Below are 25,131 nucleotides of genomic sequence, written 5' to 3'. Positions count from 1 at the left end.
CCTCATCTCCACCTACAGGAGAGCCGATGCTTCAGAAGAGAAATATCCATATTACAACTACGTATGGGAGTGAAGGAGGGAAAGAAAAGATTAAAAAGCCCTCCGATCCCTACAGGAAGCCAGCTAAGGCAAGAGAGTGTACAGTCACCATAACACAGAGCTACAAGAGCGATAAGGACTTTGAGAAAACGCAGCCAATCCCCACAATGAAAGGGGGAGAGAAGACTTCGTAGACTCCAAGATTCCAGTTAGGTCAGACCACCATGATCTAGCTCAACTCCAGCATACAGGCCACAGAACTTCTCCCAAAAACTGAATTAAAGGATGCATTTCATGAAATTCTCTATCTTGTCATGAAGCCAGCAACCAATAAAAATACCCCACCTCTTCTGGTAAGCTCTTCTATTTGATCATCCTATTTGAATATAGACAAACTGATCAACTACCAACCATGTGATCTTGTTACGCCTCTATCAGCAAGGGTAAAAAGCTACACAGCATCACATCTTCTCCACAGTACCCACCCAGTGAACTAGCCACCTCTCAATATTAAGTCTCTGCGAACTCAGTCAAATATTAAGTGCATCGAGATACTTCTGTAAGACAGATACACGCACCCAATTTACAAAGAAAACAAAAGAAGTCAGATTTTCTGAAATTAGTACGCTACCAAAGAAGCCTGCTACTTCAGATTCGCCTTCCTAAATTCTGCATGCCAGACCTTTTAATTATAGAAAGCAAATAGGATGGGGCATGAGATATACAACATATTTCATCTCAATACCAACCAAGAAACATTAAACCAAAATATTTAATGAAAGTTAAGTTTTCAATATCATATCTGAACCAAAAAGTTTAAGAGAGTCTTCTACACTACAGCACCGTTGGTCAGATAATCCAGGAGTCCACAGGACTTTCACTTCCATCCCCCAAGCAGGTGCTGAAAAGCAACATATACCCCAGGTTCAATCCTGTATTCTAATACTCAGTTGTGGTGTCATACTCTTGCATAAACACATCTATGCAGTCTGTTAATCTGCCTTAATACTACTAAGGTCACTATTAAGGTTTTGCATTACAGTGTGATAGGGCATGTATTTGACTGACTGATATGGTTTTGATCTCAACTCAGGTAAGTAACAAGTATAACAAACAGTAGTCAGTAGGGGTGAAATTTGGAACTCATGGTTTCCAGATCAAGGAAGTTTCCCTGCACTAAAGAGTATTGTGCAACAGTACCTCTCAATCTTTAACCATCCTGCTTCTGAAGTCTATGTATACTTTGTGCCAATCCCAGTTGCAAACAAACATGAAAAAACTCCAATACAATGTCAATTTTAGTCTCTACTTTTGGTTTTATATTTTTCCTTAATTCCTAAAAACTTTAATACTTCAATCCCTTCTGTCCCAGGACAGAATTCAAGGGATCGTTTCCCTTATCCATCTGAAAAGGGACAGCAGCCGGGCAAGGAAGACTCAAATCTCTCCTCTCTACTCCCTGCAATTCTTTTACCTCTCAAGAAAGCAATGGGATCAATAATTCTACAGGAACTCCCTGCATCTTTGCCAAATCCAATATGCAGGGTTGTTTTCTCCTCACACCCAATGAGGGGGAGGAGATGGTGGCAGTGTGGGTATTATCCAAACAGGGTTAGAAGTGGTACCTCTCCCAGTTACTTCCACCCTGGATCAGCTCCACATTTTGTAGCTAAGAAGTTGCTTGATCATTTCCCTTCAACCTCTGAGCTGACACTAGGTTCTGCTTCCATTCTTCACCAGACAGTCCATCTTCACAGGCTGCCCCAGATCCAAGTTTGACCACACAAAGCTATCCAGAATTTTAAAAAAATAAACTTTATTTAAAAGGTAGGTCAACTAACTGACCCCGTTCCTCCAACCCATTAAAAATAAATAGATAGATAAATAAAACAAAGGCCACAAAACTGAACTCAGCCTTTTAAATCTTCTGATGTAATTTAATTTTTCATATGGGGAAAAACTCGACATCTAGTACACACAGCAGAGTGGTGAATACAAAAGAAACATGAAGCTTTAAACAGGCTATTAATCTGGAAGTTCATATAGCTTATTGTACTCCCTACCAGCGATGAATCTGGAACTCCATTTAAAATCATCTCCCTCTCCAGTTGGCATTTAAGTTTACCAACTGTTACTACCTTGTGTGAAAGTTTCTGGCACTAGTCCTTTACCATACAAAAACTCTTTGTTAAGCAGAGACACTTTACCTGTGACTTTACTGAACTCTTCCAATATGTTTTCCTTGGTCTTGTTCTTTGGAATTGATCCAACAAACAGTCTGTTGTTTGCCACGGAGATGCACACGCCAAGGTGTTTCCCAGGACGTATTTCATAGTTGTCACACTGAGAAATATGAAGAGATGCCACTAGTATTTCATTTTTAACCCCCACTTTAATATAGACCAAAAGCATAGACAGCCAAAACAATTAAATTCACACATTAGGATCTTCAGATAAACATAGTACCAATCTTATACTGTAATAATGCAGAAATCATGCTAGATGAGCCACAATTCAGTTGGTTTTTAAGGTGTCCAAAAAGCTGTAACAGAAACAAATACCAATAGCATTTCTCTCCACTCTACCCTTTATACAGTGCTTATCTTGGGCCAAAAGTGAGTTCTTCCTGCATCAGGATAGTATCCTGGTTACTGTGGCTGCTCAACATTTATATGATTAAATTGACATGAAACAGGACCAAATGAATGAATATGCCCATTTAATATACCTTATTCTTGAAGATGTAAACACACCATAAAGCTGGCTTTTCCTCAGCAGTATAACAAAACCTGATATTTACAAATCCACTTGGAATGTCCTCATTTTGGAAAAGAAAGCATTGTTTGATTTCACATTTTATCTATGTTTCACACTCGACTGTGTCTACACTAGCTTCCTGCTTCAAAGGGAGCATGACAAGTTAGGTGTCGGGCAATTATTAAAGTGCTGCGCTGCATATGCAGCATTTCATTAAGCTAATTCTCCCTCACAGCAACTTCAAAGTGTCGGCTCGCGTGTAGCCATGGCTAACCTACTGGTACTTCGAAGCTGCCCAGGAAGCTTAACACTTTGAAGTTGCTGCGGTGGAGAATAAGTCTAATGAAGTGCAGCATATGCAGCGCAGCACTTCATTAATAATCTCCCGACACCTTAATCACCATGTTCCCTTTGAAGTAGGGAGCTAGGGTAGACAAGCCCATAGTAGCCCAGAGTGATGAGAATATTTTTCCTTTTGTGATGTATAGACAAAGCTTTTTCTATTTAAAAGCCCACAACGTTTTCAAGTATTCTACTAAATTTTTGGTTTGGTATTTTTAGTTGCTATCAGTTAACCCATATTTATCCCAGTTCTAGTCAAAGCCATATTCACTCTACAGATGATGGTGGCAACATTATGATGAAATGTCTGTAAGACAGACCACTCTTCCTCTTTTCACAGACTTTTTTTTTTCCCTCCAGTTTACCCTGAATTCCTCTATGACTTAAAGATGGGATTTTCAGAGGAGGCAAAGCAGATAAGCTTAGCAGGTAGGACTGTCAAAACAACTTTAGGCAGAAATCCCATCCAACTTCCTCAAACTAGGATTTTGAAAGTGACCTACGTATTTGAGATACAGCTCAGGAAAAACCAGTTTCATAAAATGCCCTCAAAGTAACCTAATTCCATTTAAATCTCAGGTGAGTAGGCATGTTAGCCTGTAGCTTCAAAAATAAGCAGTGCTGTAGCACGTTAGAACCTAACAAATTTATTGGGTCATGAGCTTTCATGGATAAGACACTTCTTCACATGACACACTTGGCTCCTATTTGTGAGTTCAAAACACAGGTTTACCTCTTCCTTTCACTAGTATTATAATTCTTCAAACTGAAAACAGTTTTTGGAGGCTTTTTTTCCACAGCTGCTCATCTGTCAAAGCTTATTCATCTACACAGTAACTGATATTCGATATGGGCATCCTTGTGGGTGCTTCAGATAAGGGGCCTTGATGCCTTGCACTTATAATGGGAAAATTTTCAGCAGTGGCATCCCCAGGAGCAGAGTAGATATAGGAGTATGCAGCTCATGCTTGTAGCAGCTGTCAAACATTGTGCGCCTAAGAAAAATACCATAAACCCCAAGTAGAGAGGAGGTATAGGTGGTGATCTGTTTTAATGCTATGAAATGTGGTGGGAGCTTTGCTGTGACCTGAACCGTAAAAATCTAGATACGTCCCTATGAAGTCCAGCAGCGAAGGCGGCAATAACTGGGATTTTTGGAAGCTATGCTGGTTAAGAACCTGACTGTATGATAGTAGCCTTATTCTGTAAAGACACTACTATAAGGCTGTCATCGAGATAAGGAAATATTTTGATGCTCCATCGTGTAAATGGTTGCTACGACTGCAAATACCTTCCTGAAAACTCAGGGTGCTGCTGTAAGCCTGAAAGGAAGGACTCAGTATTGGTAGTTTCTCTCACCAAGGGTAAATCTGAAACCCGATATGTGCTGGATGGATACGGACAGGGAAGCAGTCATCCTGTAGGCCAGGGATGAGCAAATTTTTGACACTGGGCCCCACTTTTTATCCCTGCAATTAGCAGGGACCTCAACCTGTCTAATGTAAACCAAACTGATGGAAATTTCAGTTCTGTTCATATAAAAAAAAACTATACATGCTGGAAGTACGTAGAATGTAAAAAAGTTATCCATTTTATAACTGGTATTCGAGAAGTGTTGTTCATATCCATTCCAATGCAGGTGTGTGTGTACATGCATGCCCATTGCCAGAAGTCTTTCCCCGCTAGGTACCAGGTCAGTACAGTATAATGGCTGCTGTTATGGTCACAAGAAAGGCTGTTTTCTAAGTTAAAAACAGGCAGCATGAGGGGCCCCCATAAGCTTTTATAGCACCAGATTAAGGCCCCAGGAGGGCAAATGTCCAGGGGATACAATTCAACCATTGCTGAACTTGGGCCTGTGCATTCCCTTTGATCAACCAGTCATCCCAATATGGGAACTGGACCCCATGCCTGTGGAGGAAAGGTGGCACCAGTGCCATGCACTTGGTGAAGACCCTCGGAGCTGTCGAGAGGCTAACGAGAGCACTGTAAACTGATAATGCCCCCATTCACTGCAAACCTTAGGAACCTCCTGTAGGGAGGGTAGATCACAATGTGAAAATATGCGCCCTCTAAGTCAAGAGCAGTGAACCAGTTCCCTTGATCCAGGCATGGAATTATGAGTCCCAGGGAGACCATGAGAAACCTGATTTTTTTTTTTAAAAAAAAAAAAAAAACCCACAACCAACGAACCTGTTCCAGCCTCACAGGTGCATGATGGGCCAACAGACCCCCTTTCTGATTTCACTATTAGGAAATGATGGGAATAAAGGCCCTGACCTGAGGGGAAACCACCTCTATCACACCTGGCTCAAGAAGTGATTAGACTTCTTGGGCAAATGCGTTAAACAGTAGGAATACTCCAACTAGAGCCATGTATCTCCTGAGAGGGGTCTCCTGAAAAGCAACAGGGAAGGGTTTAAGAGCTGAATTGGATAGCATATCCTTTTCTACCATGTAGCGGACCCACTGGTTCAATGTTATATGGCACCAAGCAGAGTAGAAAGCAGATAGGAGAAAAGAAAATAAAGGATGGGCTGGATCCCAGGTAGGAAGAGGTTTGGTGTGCCTGACTGCACCTTCAGAAGTTTGGTTTAAACCCAGGAGAGGCTTCTGCTGTCCCTGACCCTGGCCAGGTTGGCTAGATCGCCCCCTGCCACGATGCGCCTGCCTCCTATCGTGGTCTCTAGGATGCTGCTGCTGTTGAAACAGCATAGGAGGATGGCTGGGGGCACTGCACCTGTCCTGGATTACGGGAGCATGGAGACCTAAAGACTGTAGGGTCGCCTTTGAGTCTTTCAGACTATGTAGTCCCATGTCAGTTTTCTCAGAAAACTGAAAGTGGGTCCCTCAAAGGAGAAATCCTGTATAGTCGGTTGTACCACCTGTAGTAGGCTGGAGACCTGCAGCCATGCCCCATGTCTCATGGCAATCCCCGATGCCATAACCCAGTTACCGGCATCTGCAGCATCCACGGAGGCTTACAGGGCTGCATGAGAAAAAAATCAGTTTATTTTCCTCCACTACCACTGTAAACTTTTTTAGTATCCAGAGGAACTAGTTCTGAGCATTTAAAGGAATACTCACTCACCAGAACCTGCTGGTTTGCTATACGTAACTGTAAACCCCCTGTGGAATAAAGCTCTCTCCTGTGCAAACCCAGTTTCTTGGCTTCTCTATTTGTGGGAGAAGGGCCTTGAATACCTTGCTGCTCCCTGTGGTTGGCTACATCAAACAACCAAGGGAGTTGGGAAGGGAGTGAGTGAACAAGAGTTCATTCCCTCTCAGAACGGACAAAATAATGCCCTTCATTCTTAGCAACTGGCTGGGCAGACGCCAGCACCTGCCACACAGTTTTGGTCATTTGGGCAATTGTTTTCATGATCAGTAAGGCCACGCTAGAGGATCCCGTGGGTGATAAAATGCCTGTCATTGGGTCTGCCTCATTCTTAACCTTTTCAGCTTGGACACCCAAGTTCCAAGCAACCCTACAAAGGAGCTGCTGTAGTGCTTGACCATACTCCAACACAGGAGAAGCAGGGGAAATCACCACTGCTTTGTCTGGGGAGAACGATGAGGTGCCAGCCTGGCCCAAATCACCCAGGTCCAAATCCATTGAGGGGTCTTCACCCACCATCGGGGCAGAGGAAACATTTGCGTAGTCAGCACTATATCCCCCACCAACAGTGGTACTAAAGCTGATGCAGCTGAGAAAGGCACAAGGACCACAGAAGTTACCAGCAGTGACATGGCCCACATATACAACACCAAGGCCAAAGAAATTGTTACTGATGAAGCTACACCAGCCCTGACTCAGTCAAAAGTTGGCACAGCAGTCAGGAACAGCACCAAAACTGGTCTGCCTCTGCCTCCCACAGCAGTACTCCCAGCACAGCTGAAGGTGCCCCATGTGATACCATGGGAACCCCCGATGGGGCCCCAGAGTGCAGTTTAAGAGACTGGCCCTGGGATTCATGATACACCTACAGAGTCCAAAAGAGCCACTGTGGAGGTGCCTGCCAATTTGGATGTGTCTGACTATACTTGGAATATTGGCTCCAATGGGATACAGAACAGCCACTCCTGCTCCTGTCCAATCCTAAATAGGCTCCAACTCTGAACCTTACACAGAGGAACAGGGAGGCACCTGACCCGCAGGTACCTGACTCAGCGCCAACTGTGTCAGCACCACAGGTGTCAAAGATTGCACCAGCATAACCATCTTGCCATGTGATGGAGGCCTGCTCCATTTGTGCACCAAAGTCCTTGAAGGTGAGGCAATCGCCGTGATTCTCAGGAGACTTTGTACCGCCCAGAATACCTCTGGCATCAAAGACATCTCTGGCAAGTGAGGGCCGGGTCTCTGAGTTTGCATCGATGCATGGCTTGCCGAGTCATGCCCTTGCCATGGTTCAGCCATCAGCAGCTCAGGCTCGACCCTTCTCCTTAGCACTGCAGGGGACCAGCCCCCGTTATGCTGCTTCTGCAGAACCAAGGACAGTGATCTATGCCTCCTGGAAGGGTGTGGTGCTAGCCCATCACCCTAGTGCTGAGCCCCTCTGTCACAGCTGAAGTTGTGCTCTGTGCCAGTGTACTCTGCACCAAGGCTAATGTACTTAGTCCTGCTGACAGCGAACGCTCCACTGGAAGTGTGGCTTCCATTAACAGGACTTTCAGGCATTGTGCCCTGTCCTTTAGAGTCCTCAGTTTAAAAGTCCTACAGCTCAAACGGTGATCTCTTTGATGGCTCTCGCCCAGGCACTGTAGACAGGTGAGTGGGGAATCACCCTTCGGCATGCATTTGCCACACTCTCCACAGGCTTAAACCCTGGAGGCCATGACATGACATGGTGCCAGGGCCGCAAGAGGGGGGTACCAGCCTTCCAACTCGGGCTTGTCAACTATATACACAAAGAACTATTAATACACTAACTAATGAACTATGAACAACAATTATCTACAAATAAGTGCTACCAGCAAAGAAAAAGGCTACTAGCATGACCAACAGGGAGTTCAAACAACCATCAGAACAACAAGAAGAAAGTCAACATGGAGAGGGTCAAGAGCTGTATATATTGGCTGCTATAATGGTACTACTCCCGGGGGTGCCACAGCATCCCGATGGCTACTAGCTAGGGCATTGTTTCCCAAACTGGGGTCATGCCCCCTGCAGGGTGCAATGAGGAAAATCCAGGGGTGGTGCGAGGTGACTCGAGCCCTGCTTTCTTTCATAGAATCATAGAAGAGTAGGACTGGAAGAGACCTCGAGAGGCCATCGAGTCCAGCCCCCTGCCCTCATGGCAAGACCAAGCACTTTCTAGACTATCCCTGAAAGCCATCTATCTAACCTCTTCTTAAATATCTCCAGTGATGGAGATTCTACCACCTCCCTTGGCAATTCCTTCCAGTGTTTGATCACCCTGACAGTTAGGAACTTTTTCCTAATGTCCAACCTAAACCTCCGTTGCTGCAATTTAAGTCCATTGCCTCTTGTTCTATCCTCAGAGGCAAGGAAGAACAAGTTCCCTCCCTCTGCCTTATGATACCCTTTTAGATACCTGAAAACTGATATCATGTCCCCCCTCAATCTTCTCTTTTCCAAACTAAACAAGCCCAATTCCGTCAGCCTTTCTTCATAGGTCATGTTCTCTACACCTTTGATCATTCTCGTTGCTCTCCTCTGGACCCTCTCCAATTTCTCCACATCCTTCCTGAACTGCAGTGCCCAGAACTGGACACAATACTCCAGCTGAGGTCTAACCAGCGCAGAGTAGAGCGGGAGAATGACTTCCCCCCATCCCAAGAAAGAGCCAGCCCTTGCTTCCAGCTCTCAGCAAGGGACTTATCTTAATTGATTAAATTAACCAAGTGAGTCCTTCCTTCACAGCCCCTGCCACTTTACATGGATGACCCCTGGCTTGTGCAGGGCTCAGATAGCTAGAGAGGGCTAGATGGGGAACTCCAATTCACAGCAGGCTCAGGCAGCTTGGTCCAGCAGTGCAGGGCATGGCCCACAGCTGGGGCCCCTGCTTGGGTGGCTTGGCCTGTAGTTGGCCCCAGCTGCAGGGGACTCCAGCAGCTGGCCCACAGCTAGCTCTGACTTGGCAGAGCTGGCTCCGGCTGCAGACAGGGCTCAGGAGGCTGGCCCACAGCTTGAGCAGCTGGACCCGTGCCTTGGATGGCTTGTTCCGTGGTGGGCCCCCGTAGCCTGGGACTCAGGCAGCTGGCCCCTGTAGCAACATAGCTCAGGCGGGCAGCGGCTCACAGGGCTTAGGCAGCTAGCAGGCAGGAAGCTGGCCCCGGCAGCATGGAGCTCAGGCAGCTGACCCATGGCCTGCAAGGTTCATGTGTGTGGCAGCTAGCCCTGGCAGCATGGAGCTCGCGTGGCTCAGGCAGATGGTCCTGGCAGCGTGGAGCTCGATGCTGAAAAGTATGGGAACCACTGGGCTCTGGAAAAAACAGTAAGTCCTGTGGCACCTTAAAGACTGACCTATTTTGGAGCATAAGCTTTCACAGACAAAGACCAGCTTTGTCAGAGGAAAAAAAAGACTTCTAGCAACTGGACATGCACGTAATGCACATACCTGCACTGGAATGCACATGATCAAATCACTGGAAGAAGAAATTATTACTTGGTATATAAATGAATACACACACAAACAGTAACCTATTTCAACACTTTTTGGATGAGCCTGAGACCCAGCAGCCAATTGTGTTGTGCCTCCCCTTACAAAATTTTACATAACCTCAAGGGGACCCACCCCTGGCTTTGCACACCTCTGCTATAGGTCAAAGGACAACAACCAGCCTCCTTTGTGTAATAATGGGATAATTATCAATGCTGTTGTCATTTTGTAGTGTTAGTGCCTGATGATGTTTAGGCAGCAAAGATCCAGTATAGGTCTCATCCTCCATTATATTATGGTGTGAGAATATGTCCTGAGTAAAATCACTTCCCTTTGTACAGGTGGAACCACTTCTATCACTCCTGTGTGTGGTGGGCTACTTCCTGTTTTAGTAGAATCTTGTGTGAATGGTTTCTAAAGAGGGACAGAGAAGACGTGTTCGAAATGCCTAGAAGTATACAGCATGGAGTATCTTGTGTGGTTATCATCTCAAGAGCCCATGGGTTCGAGGTGATAGTGGAACCAGATGGACTAAAAAAAGGTAGCAATTGGCAGTGGAAACTGCTGTTGATGTAGGAGAGCTGTCGAACTCTCAACCAATGGTTTAAAACAATGGGATATTGGTTGTGACAGGTGACTTCTTGTTGTGATCACTGTCTGGGTTGTCTGTCTCCTACACTGTTCACAGGGTCATGATTGTTGGTATGGACAGCTATGTTGAATACAGTAATGTCCCTGGCTCCTTCTTGGCTTTTGGAACATATATACCTAAGGCAGGAGTGTCCAACATGTGGCCCACAGGCCAGAATCTGGACTGCAGAGCCTTCTGATCACAAAAGCCTTTTCCCATGGCAGCCAGCTTTGCAAAGACAGGTGGGGAGGGGACACTACATTGACCAGGCCAGAAAAAGCCAGGGAAGCAGCAGCAGCCGCTGCCACCAGAAGCATGGCTGTTCTGCAGGAGCCAACCCCTGCAGTAGAGAGCATGAAGATGTGGCTGGTGAGCAAGGAGCAGCTGCCCAGGAGGGGCTGCAGTTTGTCAGCCCCAGCCAGCGCACACTCCAGCTGATGTTGCAGACAGGCAAGTGAGTGGGGGAGCTGTCATGAGGGTGTAGTGCTCCCAAGGGGGACAGCTCAGGGAAGCGCTCATCCTCCCCCACACCCTGGGGTGTGCATGCATAGTGCAGCCCGCCTGGGTTTGCGCAGCTCCTGCATGCGGCACAGCTCAGACCACAGGAACTGCCCCATCCAGTTAAGCAGTGGTGTTCCCAGCTTGCAAGGGTCTCTCTCCAGTCTGGGGGAGCCAAACCTGAGGTGGCCCAGCACAGTTCCTCATGGGCCTCCTGCTTGTAGAGCCATGCAGCCTGCAGGTGGGACAAGAGGGTACGGTGACTGAGCGCCCCGCCCCCCGCCTGACATCACACTCAAGACCAGGGCAGAAGTTTCTTCCCATGTCATCAGCTGTGTTGCCTGCTGCACGCCCAGCACCTCTGTTACCCAGAGGCGGTAGAAGAACCCCAGGAGAACAGTTGAGCTTAACAGCTGGGTCAAGACACTGAATACCGTCAGCTTCAGAAGCCTGTTCCTTTAGTGTGGACCACCTATCGCTGGGGTCCTTTGCTGCGCCTGCAGTGCAAGTAATACATATTAGTGCTATGTGGAGGTGAGTGAAGAAGCAATGTTAGCTAGACAGGCGGCAGCTGGGTTTCTATTTGTACAGCACCAAACTTGTGGATGATAAGAGCTAATAATGATGTTCCAGGACAGTGTTTTCTAGCCTTTGAGACAGTGGAACACCAAATAATATTCTTCTTCGAAAAATTGTCAGACCAAAAAAAACCCCAAATATCAACAAAATGAAGCAATTTAATCAAGTATCATAGCAATGAAGCAACACTGTATCTGCTGAGGATGTTCAATGATCTTAAGTAACCAAGTATCTAAATAAATATACTACACTTTGCTGTTTTGAATGATTACGCTATTTTGTGTTCAGCCCCTATAACATGTATAAACACTGTCATGTGGCCCCAATGCAAAAAAAATTGGACAACCTGACCTAAGGTTTTTAGGGTAGTACAGGAGTCCATTAGGGCAGCATTTCCCAAAGTGCATTTCACAACCCAGTACCAGTCCTTGGAGGAAAAAAAAAAAATATGTATATACTGGTCCTTAGAAAATATACAAATTATCACTATGTGCTAGTATTGCGAACAAACAGTGAAAATCCATTCATTTTTCATTGTGTGTTTGTTTATATTTTTGGGCTGCAAAAAATGTGCTGAAAAAACCACACTCCAACTACATAAAGTTCGGGGAAACCCTGCTTTACAGTATGTTTCCAGCCTGCGAGGTTCTCTCTCCTGTCTAGGAGCAGAGTTTGCAAAGAGATTTTGGCCCTCAAAAGGGAGGTCCCTCAGCTTTCTGTTTCTTTTATCTCCTTAGGAAAGCCAGAGACAGAACCAGGAATCACTGTACATCATGACTACTGTTGTCAGTGAGCAAGCTGCTGCATCTGTGGAATCCTGTGACGCCAGCAGAGCTGTTCTAGCTCTGAGCAAGCCTTCTGCCATATTGGCTTTAAAATGTTGTTTTTGTTCCTCTGGCAAATTTTTCAAGTTGTCAAATAAACTGTAAGTGTATTCTGCAAGGCAGGTAGAAAAATTGGCAATTCGAAATTGTAGAGATGCTGGTTTCTTCCCAACAAGTCTAATTTCCTACAGTTGTCACATAAGGCATGGACTGGAATTGACTTTGTTTGCCCCGTGATGTATAGCATCTACCACCAAAAAATTAGAAGCAGGGTGAGTAAATAAAAATTCTGCCCCTTTTGATGGTACATGAAGTTTTCTATCAGCCCTCTTATGGGTGGATGTTACTGAGGCAGGAGTTTGCCCTATTTTTTTGGCAAGGTCAATGAGAGCATCATTTATGAGTAAGCCATTTTGAGTCACTTATGTTTATGTTGAGGCTCTGATAGCTCAGTTAGACATTTCTGAAGAGTCAGCCACCCTTTTAAAAAATTCTTGAAAGGACTTGAAATTGTCCCCTGCAATTGGTGGAGATATTGTCTCATCTGATGAGGAGGAGATAGCATCTTAACCTACTCATATCTCACTCAGGTTCCTATTCCTAACCATCTAATTCCTCCTCTGGTTCAGCGTGGGAAGAAGGCTGTGGTATGGTTTCAAAGGAGACTGAATTTGTGGTTGGTACTGCACCCAGGGGTCTCAGTATGGCCATGTTGGTGGCAATGAAGAAGAGTTTGGACTCTATGGACTGTGGGAAATTGTGCTCACATAACAGGCTGTGAAAGTCACTGCGTGCAGGTGACACCTAGTAATTGATACATTTTTTTCCTACAACTCTTACCTTCTGGTAAAACTCAAACCCAAACAGACCAAAGTCTTATTGTTCCAGGACTGCCCCTAGATACAAAGGCACAAGCCTATGACGTAAAAGGTTGAAGAAACAGCATGACTATCTGTATATAATAGTGTTGGGACAACCAAGAAAGTAACAGTATATTTTAGCACTGCGAGGCAGCAATTCACTGCATAAGCTACAGCAGAGCTGAGCTCTGAAGAGGGATTTTAAAGAAGGTATGTTACACTTGGTGGAGTGATATTGTTATCTAATCCCAAAGACAGCAGGTTAACTTACCAATTTAACAGCTTCTTGTGCTGAGTCTTTGCCACAGAAGGTAATAAAAGCATAACCTCTGTTCTGACCAGAGAGAGGATCCATCATAAGGCGCAGATCCCAAATTGGACCAGCCTTCTCAAAGAGTGGAACCAATTCATCCTCATACAAGTCTCTGGGAATCTTCCCAACAAAAACCTGGAGAGAAAACAAACCCTCCTTAAAAGCCTCTGTAATATTTTGTTCTGGAGTTAAGCACTGACAATAAAATTCTTTGGGAACAAAAACTGCAATAGGTAATGATTTATAAAAACCAAAGAAAAAGCCCCTAGTTATTGCTATGAGATTGTTTACTATAGACGTATTTCACAATTAGGGTATGTCTACATTTAAACCTTTGTAATAGCACAGCTGCACCTGTAATGACTTGCTAAGCTGAAGTAGTACAGCAATGGGAGGGCTTCTCCTGTCCCTGTAGTTAATCCATCTACCCTAGAGGTAGTAGCTACATTAATGGAAAAAGTCGGTCGACCTAGCCTTGTCTACACTGGGGGACAGGTCAGCTCAACTATGGCAAGGACGACCAGGGATTTCACACCAATGAGTCATACTACTTTATTGGGTCACCTAATTTTTAGTGTGGATCTGGCCTTAAAATGTTTCAAACCATTTTTTTTTTTTTTTTTTTTTTTAAACAGATATTCCATTTTGGCTTGTCTAACTTTGCCATTCATAAGTAACACCCCTATTCCAAGGCTAAAAATGTATTGCAGGTTACCGGATTTAGGTAAGAGCTGAAACCACCACAATTCCTGTGTGTACACAACTCAGCTGATACAGCCAGTCACACCCTAACTTCTCCATTTCTTGAGTCTAAACTTCAGTAGCTTCTGTGGAAAAGCAGCAAGTTCTCACCCTTGCTCTACTTGTTTGCTATTGGATTTTTTTTTATTATTGTTGTCAAGTTGTAAACATCTACCAATCATAGTTTACACTGTGAAGCACACAAACTTATCAACTCTACAACTTTTTGCAAAATATGGTGAACAATAGATACCCTTAAATATTTTCCTCCCAAACCCAGTTTGAAAGTTACGCCATTTTTAAAAAAAAAAACAGGACCTATTTCCCCCAAGTGCTTTTGGAAGCAGTTCATACAGAAATACTACTCAGATTTGAACGATACTGATAGTGCTCAGTATGTAAACACAAGTATTATTACAAAAATGGACTTGAGAAGACAACTCTCCAGCTTAGAGATAAGTTGTGCTTATCAAAATTTCACCAATTTAGAGACACTTCTCCAATCAATTTTTTCCATTGTTTTTAAAAAATGCAATTTTCTAAGAAAGCAAAATAGCATGTCTTGACTTTAAGCAGTTTTTAAAGAAGTACAACTTATGAGCAGACTCAAGAACATCAAACCTTCACATTCTCAATCGTTATCTAGACCAAGATTTTAAAAAGTTTTCTGTGTAAGTCTAGTACGGTCAACATGCAGTTACCTAAAAGCCGTGGACAGTTAACACATATTGATGTAATTAAAAGTAAGGCTTATACTTGATTGCCTAAGCAAGTCAGAGGCAGCTTGCTTTGTCTACATTAAAAGTCACAGTGAGACAGCTAACATATTTTTACTCTAGGTTATGTCTACACAACAGCAGGGAGGTGGTGATCTCCACCACAGATATATGTTTGTACAACAGCTCTGCTCGAACTACTGTATTGCATACATGTGCATATCTACCTGCACTAGGAATCAAACCTCTGAGGTGCTAGGTAGATCTATGCCTGAATAAAAAGTGTGAAAGACAATAAGCCTGGACAGTGAAAGAAGAGAAAGGTGTCTTCTCATTGTCAGTATCAGAGATTCTTTTAAAAGCAGCTAGAAAATTCAAAGAGGTGCAATTTTCAAGCTGCTTGTTTTCCTTCAACAAAACCCAAGACTATAATTATTTGCCTAATACTCTTAAAGAGCCACCCAAGGATGGTTAGTATACTGTTTAACCATGGGGAGAATAACAAAACTTTAAACACAACATACTAGAGACGGCGCGAGACTAGACCCCGACAAAAACCACTAGCCACATTATCAGTACCTACATTACATTCTAAATGTATTAAATATTCAGAACACAAGTATATTAAAAAAAGAGCATAGACTGTTATACAAGTGAATTTGAGAAAGATGTCTCCCCAACCTGCATGCCCTACCTCATAAAATCAGTTTCCACATCCTATCTGGTGTGGATCCCAATCCCATCCTCACAACCATCCAGATTTATCTCCAATCCCTCATAGGATTCCCTGAAATGGTTCCAGCTCCACAGGTAGTGAGAAAGACAGAATTGCAGGGACCAAATATAAATGAGATGATGGCATTGCAAGAAAGGAGCAAATTCTACTAGGAATGGGGAACATTTAGAAAATGCATGACCAAGCATTTCCCAAAATGTGGTCTGTGGCCCAGTGCAGGTCCTCAGAGAAAAAAATATTGGTGCTTAAAAATATAAAAATTATCATGCACGACCCTATTAATTTGGTACATTTTGGATTTTCCTGCATAATTAAGGTAATAAGTTAAGCACTTAAGTATTTTATAACAAGATTTATATTATTGTGACTAAATAAACCATAAAAATTTATTCATTTTTCATTCACTTTTTTAATATGCATTTATATTTTTGGCCACAACAAAGGGTACTGGAAAAAAAAAAAAAAAAAAACAGGGTTCTAACTATGTAAAGTTTGGGAAACCCTGGCATGACCTATATAGGATGGCTTACACCTAAAGAAAGAAACTGAACTAGAGTGCTCCCACATAAAATTAAAAACAGAGATATTTCAAACTAAAGAGATGGCACAGAGGAGCACAGTTCAAAGAGACGTTCCCCTCAGAGAAGGATTTATTAAAGATGAGAGGACAAATGTTGATAATATACACTTAGTATCTGAACAGAAACAGTTCAATTTAAAAAAAAAAAAAAAAAAAAAAAAAAGGATTCCCATTCAATTACATCTCATGAAGGCAGCCACACAACCTTGAGAAGTGCTTATCTATAACTGCTAGAGTACTAACATGGGTGAACTTGAAAGACAGATATTAAGTAAGAATACTAATAAGCACCACAGAAACTTGGCAGAATGATGATAATCATACAATCCTAGGGCTGGAAGGGACTTTGGAGGTCATCAAGAGTCCAGCCCCCTACCTAAAGCAGGACTAACCCTAACAAAGCCATCCAAGCCTGGACTTCAAAAAGCCAGCACCCGAAAAAATTTTTAGGGATAGAGATTCCACCACCTCTCCAGGCAACGCATTTCAGTGCTTCACCCCTCTCCTGGGGAAATAGGTTTTCCTAATATCCAACCTACACCTCTCCCTCTATAACTTGAGACCATCACTCCTTGTCATGCCATCTCACCACTGAGAACAGCCTCTCTCTATCCTCTTTAGAGCTCCCCTCCAAGAAGTTGAAGGCTGCTATCAAATAGCCCCTAAACAAAGATCCCTCAGCTTCTCCTCATAGGTCATGTGCTCCACTCCACTAATAATTTTAATTGCCCTCCGCTGGACCTGCTCTAATGAATCCACGTCTTTCTATAAGGGGGGGGGGGGGGGGGGCGCACGCCAGAACTCCAGATGTGGCCTCAACAGGGCCAACTAGCAGGGAATAAGAACTTCTCTAGATCAGCTTGCAACGCATGGCAATAGAGTACAAAATGTAGAGCAGGAGTCAGCATGACTGGCATGCAAGCCACTTTTGAGCAGCACCTTAGAGAGCTCAGCCCCACCTCCACCTCTTCCCATGCAGCAGGGGAGCAGAGACAGTCAAGTCCTGCCCCCGCACCTGCCAGAGAAGGAGGCAAAGCACCTGCACCACCCCCCTGAGTTCCTACCCCCTCCACGAGGAGCAATGAAGGTAAGTCAGGGCACGGGGAGTCCTGGGGGTGGGGGGATGGCAGTGAGTCTGCAGGGAGATGGGGATTCTGCAAGGCTGCCCCAGCCAGCTTGGGCTCCCTGTCCCCAGCAGGCTACTTGAGGTTGACATCTGCCCTTAGGGCTCCCTGCCACAGGGGTGTCCACAGGACAATCCCAGCCAGAGTCTCAGTGGCTGAAGGGCTGCCAGTGGAGTCCCATGTGCTGGCTGGCTCCCCACTGCAGAGCTGCCCTGGCCTGGGACTGACAGCAGGTCTCCCTTCCGTGAGGATGTGGGGCTCCCCAGGCCCCATCTGATGCCTGTGCCTGCAGGCGGAGCTTTGAGACACAGGCAGGCTCCTTGCTGCCTTTCTGCTGTGGGGCTCCCCAACCCCAGCTGGAGCTCTGGCAGTGAGGCTGCCCAATCTGACTCCCCTTTCCTGGGGCTCCGCTGCGCCCTGCACAGCTTGAGCCCTCTGATCCAGCAACCTCTGCTGGTCTGCCACACAAGGGATTTTCACAGACAAGTCCGTTTGAACCTGCAACAGTGGACACTTCTCTCTCATTTAATGACTCACTTCAGTTTGCAAACTGTAAGAAAGTATGAGAGGAGATGGGGGCAAAGAGACTCTGGCAGAGTGGGGTGGGGACTGGACCAAGAGGGATCTTGGGGAGGACTGTCTCAGCAACCGCACCTCCACCCTCACTCCCACCATGTGCCCCCAACCCCAGAGTCTGAGGGGCAAGTGTCTCTCGCTTGCACCTCCTGCCACAGACGGGTGGGTGTGTCTGTCCCTCCCCACCCCCCCTCAGAACAGAGAGGTGGGGTCAGGAATGTCTCATGCCCCTCCCTTTCCCCCCAGACAGCTGGGAAGCAGCCTGGGGGGCAGTCCACTAAGGAATGTCACCTTCCTCTGTCAGATGAGGGATGTTGCTGGATCAGAGAATCTGGGATAAGAATTTCAACCTGTATATAAAATCCAAGACATTTTTAGATATTAAAAAACCTAGCTGAACAGAGATTTGAAGACAAACAGTAAAGCTCATCTTTATTACTAAAGCTGCTATACACAGGACTATTAGTGACTTTATAAAATATCACTAGCACTCAGATAGCACCTAGAGGTCAAAAATTTGCCACTCCGCTTTGGGAAGGTTGCTGACCCCAATGGAGAGTAACAACAAACATGCTATACCTACACATACATTCTCAAATTAATTAATAGCTCATCTGTGCAGCCTAACTAGTTCTTGGTTCTTGAAAGTTCTGGGTCTTCAATTCCTGTTTCTCAGAAGACTAACGTGAAAAGGCAGAAACTGGGTAGATAGGATTGTTTTTGTTCTCTGTTTATGTGATGGTAGACCTTGGCCAAGTACAGCAGAGTTAATTAGGACACTGTAAAGAGAGATAATATATAGGAAAAGCTAGTGGTAGCACAGAAAAGAACAGCAGAGTGGATGGGGAAGAAAAAAGGTAAGATCTAGGAAGCTATGTGTGCTCTGGATATTCCCCTATACCAGAGGTCAGCAACCGAACTGGAGTGCAAAAATTTGACCTTTTAACCTCTACGTATGGTGTGAATGCCAGTGATACCTTTCAAATTCAAAACAGTCCTACTTACAAGAGCTTCATTAATGAATATGCAGAGCTTTACTGTTCAGACCAGGGGTCAGCCGCCTTTCCAAGGATGAGCATTAAGGCTCTTGGCTGAACTAAATCCAATGTAAAATTCTGAATGGTGCCGCAAGGACAGTAAACTCCTACCAAACCATGATTATAATGGGGATTGTTTCTAGGATGCTTTAGAGTTAATTTGTTCCTTCCATTCCTGAGGCCTGGCCACACGAGGGGAGGGCGCAATGGGACTGGCTGTATAAGGGAGAGGTGCTCCCCTGGGGCATAGCAGAGCCTGGCCATGTGGGTGGCAGTTGCAGTGTCAGGGAGCATTTGAAAGTGGATTGGATGCTGATCTGGGTGAGGAGGGAGGGAAGGGTGGGGTGGGGAGGGCTGGGGTCAGCAGGGAAGCTGCACAGGGAGGGAAAAGAGGATTTCCTCGCCTGAGGGAGCCAGGATTGGTCTGAGAGTCCCAGCGTGGCAGCCGGGCCTCGGGGTGCCCAGTCCCCACAGGGCTGATGGCTGCAGCAGCCTTGATGCCCAGCACTTGCTCCGTCCAGGGTTAAAGCTCACCTGAAGCAACAGATTAGGTCTTGCACAAGCTGGACTGTCAAATCGTTTACCAGAGCCATTGCTCAGGTGGTGGGAGGGAGAGGTGACACTAACCTAGGGGGAAGAGGTAGATATGCTGGACGGTAGGGATAGGGTCCAGAGTGACAGACAAATTAGAAGAAGACTGGGCTGCAAGAAATCTGATGGAGGTTCAATAAGTGCAGAGTCCTGCACTTGGACCTGAAGAATCCCAAACATTGTTACAGGCTGGGGTCAGACTGGCTCAGTAGTAATTCTGCAGAAAAGGACCTGGGAGTTGTAGTGGATGAGAAGCTGGACATGAGTCAACAGTGTGCCGTTGTAACCAAGAAGGCTAATGGCATATTAGGTTGCATCAAGAGGAGTGTTGCCAGTAAATCCAGAGAAGCGATTATTCCTCTTTATTCGGCTTTGCTGAGGCTGCATCTGGGAGTACTGTGTCCAGTTCTGGGCCCCCAGTTATAGGAAGGATGAGGATACACTGGAGAGGGTCCAGCAGAGGGCGACCAAAATAATTAGGGGTTGGAGCATATGACTTATGAAGAAAGGTTGAGGGAACTGGGACTCTTTTGTCTGCAGAAGAGAAGACTGAGGGGGGACTTGATAACAGCCTTCAACTTACTGAAGGGAGGTTGCAAAGATGCTGGAGAGAGGCTGTTCATAGTGGTTACCGATGGCAGAACACGGAACAATGGTCTCAAGTTGCAGTTGGGAAGGTCCAGGTTGAACATTAGGAAAAACTTTTTCACTAGGAGGGTGGTGAAGCACTGGAATGGTCTACCCAGGGAAGTAGTGGAGTCTCCATCCCTGAAGGTGTTTAAGTCTCGCCTTGACAAAGCTCTGGCTGGGCTGAGCTGATGGGTTTGGTCCTGCCTAGGGCATGGGGCTAGACTTGACAGCTTTTTTAGGTCTCTTCCAGCTCTACTGTTCTATGAAAGGAAGCTGGCTGCATGCTAAGTCTTTGACTCAGGAGCAGCCCAGGGTGGTGACACCTCTGAATGCAGAGCCTGTGGCATGCATAGCATGTGCCTCTCTGCTGCCCCCTCCCCGTACCACCACAGTGACAAAGCTGCAGGCCCCTAGGCTGCCTCCACACACAGCACTACAGGAAAATCAGTGGGGCAGCAAGGGGGCCAGCTCTTCTTTGCCCCACCTTTGGCCTGAAGGGCCAGCCCAGTGCTCGCAGTATCTCCACCCCACCTTTGGCCTGAAGGACCTGGGTCTGTCCTGCCCCACCCTTGCAGAACAGCTCCTGCCTCACCTTTGGGCTAAAGAACCCAGCCCTGTACTCCCAGCAGCTCCACACTGACATGCCACACCTTTGGGCCAAAGGGCCCCACTCATGTCAGAAGGATGGAGGCCAACTATGCTCTCAGGAGATTTCAGTGTGCCCATAACGGAGACTGAGCACTCCAACCCCTCCGCACTGGGACTGAACTGACACAGATGATGCCAGTGACAACTACAGATTATCAGTGTCTGCAGCCTGGAGACCACCTTTGGTCCTGGGACCTGCTTCTGTTTAATGGAAAAGGTCACCAATAGGAAGAGGCTTGGCACTAGGAGGACAAACAATTGCCAGTGCCAATCAATAAGTGCCCAATAGGAGGATATTGATGAAAAGCAACAAGCTGTGGAGACTCAGCCCTTGAACGATGGCATGGTGGGGAAGGATGACCAAAGACCTCAGGCTGCCATTGCTGGGTGGGACACATGCCTCTACAGATCTGCACTCCATGTCCTGAAGAGCTGCCTCCTGCCCCAGTCTCTCTGTTCAGCGCTACTAGTAGCTTTCCCTCACTGATACCAGAAGAGTAAGTGAGCAACAGGCATTTGATGACCAAGGGACAAATGGCAGCTTGCATCTATGACTAAGGCCCACTGGTGTTGAAAGCACCTGCATGTCCAGAATGTCCTGCGCTTCTTGGAAGGCCTCAGGCCTAGACAATTGGTGAAGGTGACGGCAAGCATACAGGGCTGTGAAATGTCTTCTCTGGTGGATGGTCTGTGACAGTCTTCTCTCTATCAGTAACAGAGAGGAAGCCGTGCTAGTCTATACACTATCAAAACAAAAAGCAGTCAAGTAGCACTTTAAAGACTAGCAAAATAGTTTATTAGGTGAGCTTTCGTGGGACAGACCCACTTCTTCAGACCATAGCCAGACCAGAACAGACTCAATATTTAAGGCACAAAGAACCAAAAACAGTGAGCAAGGAGGACAAATCAGAAAAAGATAATCAAGGTGAGCAAATCAGAGAGTGGAGGGGTTGAGAGGGAGGTCAAGAATTAGATTGAGCCAAGGATGCAGACGAGCCCCTATAGTGACTCAAAGTTCCCATCACGATTTAAATCATGTGTTAATGTGCCAAAATTGAATATAAAAGTCAGCGTGGCCGTTTCCCTTTCCTGAACGGTGCGATAATTCTTCTGTCAATGACCTGAAGGTATGTGTGTTACTGAAGAATGCCCCATTCCATTAAAATGTTGACTACAATCGCATTTGCTCTGATCCAACTGACAAAGACCAAAAACTACAAGAACTTTCCACATATTCATAAACCAGAATTACCCACCAGGAGAAGTAAAAAAACAAATCAACAGGGCCAGACGAATACCCAGAGACCAGCTACTCCAAGATCGGCCCAAAAAAGCCAAGAACAGAACACCACTGGTCATCACCTACAGCCCTCAACTCAGACCACTGCAACGAATTATTAGAGACATACAACCTATCCTTAATCAGGATGCCACACTCCAGAAGGCCCTGGGTGACATGCCTGTTCTCTCCTACAGACAACCTCCCAACCTCATGAGGATCCTCACTAACAGCCACAGTTTATACCCCAGGAATACCAGTCCTGGAACCTTTCCCTGCAACAAAGCCCGCTGCCAGCTTTGTCCACATATCTGGAAATACCATCACTGAACCTAAGCAGGTTACTCACAGAATCATGGGCACTTTCTCATGCTCCTCTACTAACACCATATATGCCATCATGTGCCAACAACGCCCAGATGCTTTGTATATTGGACAGACTTCTAACTCCCTTAGACAAAGGGTCAAGGGGCACAAAACAGACATCAAAACACTCCAGATCCACAAACAAGTTAGTCAACATTTTAATGGAATGGGGCATTCTGTCAATGACCTACAGGTATGTGTGTTACTGAAAAGGAATTATCGCACCGTTCTGGAAAGAGAAGCAGTCGAGCTGGCTTTTATATTCAAATTTGGCACATTAACACATGGTTTAAATCGTGATGGGAACTTTCTGAGTCACTATAGGGGCTTGTCTGCATCCTTGGCTCAGTCTAATTCTTGACCTTCCCCCCCACCCCTCCACTCTCTGATTTGCTCACCTTGATTATTTTTTTCTGATTTGTCCTCCTTGCTTACTGTTTTTGGTTCTCTGTGCCTTAAATATTGAGTCTGTTCTGGTCTGGCTATGGTCTGAAGAAGTGGGTCTGTCCCACAAAAGCTCACCTAATAAACTATTTTGCTAGTCTCTAAAGTGCTACTTGACTTCTCTCTATCAGGAACCAGTGAATTTTCCTTCCTTGTGCTCCTCTCCCTTCTGGGTGCTGAAGCTGAATGGTGCTGAGCCAGCAGCACCAGTGCAGCGCTCTGCACCAAAACTAGTATCGGCTCTAAGTCCAATCATTGGATACAAGCACACACTCCATGAAGCCAAGGGATAGGGCATGCTTCATCTTCAGGCTAAGTCCCAAATGGTGGAGGAGACAGGACAGTACTAACTAGCCAACTATTTGAGGTACTTAATATAACAAAACTATTTACACAGAGGAAAACAGGGAGTGCTATGCTAGACTAAACACTAAACTAAACATGCAGTTCTGATTACCACCATCACTGTCAACAAGAAAGATCTAAGGAGGAAGGGACCAGAGGTGCCCTGAATACTGCAGCATTCATGAAGCACTCCAGGGGACATCTAGGCCAGCTCCCCTATTATGTACAGTTCCTAAAACAACAACAATTTTAGATAACTTGATAAATCACAAAATATACCCTCCTAGATGTTGTAAAATGCTGTATTGACCTGTAAAATGAACATGCTTTTGGTGATCAAATCCTCCTAAGATCTGTGATTTCCTTGGGAAAGAAATGTATGTCTCTTGCTCTGTTTTACCTTCATTCCGACATATATGCCACGTTATGGCAGTCTCTGACCCAGCATACACTCATCCCTCACCATATGAGCACAATTGGTTCCCAAATTTCTGCTCACAGGCAAAAACTCATAAAAGCAACACTAAATTCCCATTAAAATACACTTAAGTCTCCAATTCGTTCCAAGGGCTTGTAATTTGACATAAACCAGTTGAGTTTAGGTACTTTTCAGATGTATTTGAATAGTTTTGCACCAGAAATAGAATATAGTGTATGTATATAGAGCAGGGATTCCCAACCTATTGGTCCCATTAGATTTGTTAAAGGTCCCCAGCCGGGCAGTTTCCAGATGCATGTGGCTGTTAAGTCATTTGCAGTTTCTTAATACTGCTGCCTCAAGCAGATGCCTATCAATAGCAATAGCTGCCATCTCCAGCAGTTCTCTCTAGCACTAGAGATAGCAATTACCTTATGCCTAGGTGCTGAAACCTTAATGCTTGAGTTAATAGCTGGGCTGGTCAGTTTCCTGGCTCCCAGAATGGCAGGAGCTTGGAACCAGGGGCAGGCTGGTTCCTGTCTCCCCCTGGCTTGTGGGGCCAGGAAACTTATCAGCTCATGGCTGGTCAGTTTCACGTTCCTGCCATTGCAGGAGAGGGAACCAGGCTAAGAGCCTTCTCCCTCTCTTCCCCGAGCGGAAGGGCTGTCAGACAGTTGCATGTTTAAGGGAAGGGAGGGAGGAGACTCCAGCTGCAGGTCTCCCTGCTCCCCGCCAGGGACCCCACAGCCGGAGCTGAGCCAGCTGCAGGTCTCCCCACCCCCCCAGCTAGGGACCCCACTCATATAACCAGGGGAAGTTTACTCATATAGCAAATAAAGGTAGGTACATATGTTCCTCATTTTAACGAGTACTCATAAGTAAAGTACTCATTAAACACGAGTTGGGTATATATTGTTCCTTTTAAGAACGTCTTCACTACAGATTTGAGAAAACACAAAGGATACCAATGTGATATTTCTACAGAACTCAGATGTTTAAGAAATTGATGTACCTTCCAAAAATCTTAGGAGTTGTGGAACATTCATTCATTCAGTCTTAAAAGAGCAGCACTCTGATGTGGAAACTAAGAATCCTTCCTCCTTCGGTTTTCATGCAAAGGGATATCCTCGTTTGTTATTCCAAGTTATGTGGTTAAAGTTTTGTTCTGCATGGTGTTAGAGAACAATTCTTAAAATCGTATTTATCAATTGTCCTTGGATAGCCAAGAATGGGACATCTTGACCAGTCATGACTATGGGTGACAATCCATACCTTAAGGAAAAAGAACATCCATAACCTTACTCTCAAGGGACAAATTTATTCACTCCAATTTCAGATCTATTAGAAAAACCAAATGTTACTCCAAAAGCTGTTTTTTAAGTTAAGAAAGGATCTTTTCATTGTGAATGCACACATATAACACCTGGATGT

General features: G+C 45.3%; 1 protein-coding gene across 3 annotated transcripts in view; it reads right to left on the bottom strand.

Moving 5' to 3' along the window:
* HNRNPR (heterogeneous nuclear ribonucleoprotein R) overlaps positions 1–25,131 on the bottom strand; it is a 47,241-nt gene that overhangs the window by 5,699 nt on the left and 16,411 nt on the right. For all 3 annotated transcript variants that reach the window (XM_074976284.1, XM_074976283.1, XM_074976285.1), the window contains 2 exons: positions 13,428–13,604; positions 2,247–2,382 (listed from right to left, as the gene is read on the bottom strand). In XM_074976284.1, coding sequence (XP_074832385.1) covers positions 2,247–2,382; positions 13,428–13,604 — 313 coding nt within the window. The remainder of the gene's footprint in view (positions 1–2,246; positions 2,383–13,427; positions 13,605–25,131) is intronic.

The sequence above is a fragment of the Carettochelys insculpta genome, chromosome 24 (genome assembly GCF_033958435.1).
Source record: "Carettochelys insculpta isolate YL-2023 chromosome 24, ASM3395843v1, whole genome shotgun sequence".
Lineage (NCBI taxonomy): Eukaryota > Metazoa > Chordata > Testudines > Carettochelyidae > Carettochelys > Carettochelys insculpta.
This window is presented reverse-complemented; position numbering and strand designations above follow the sequence as displayed.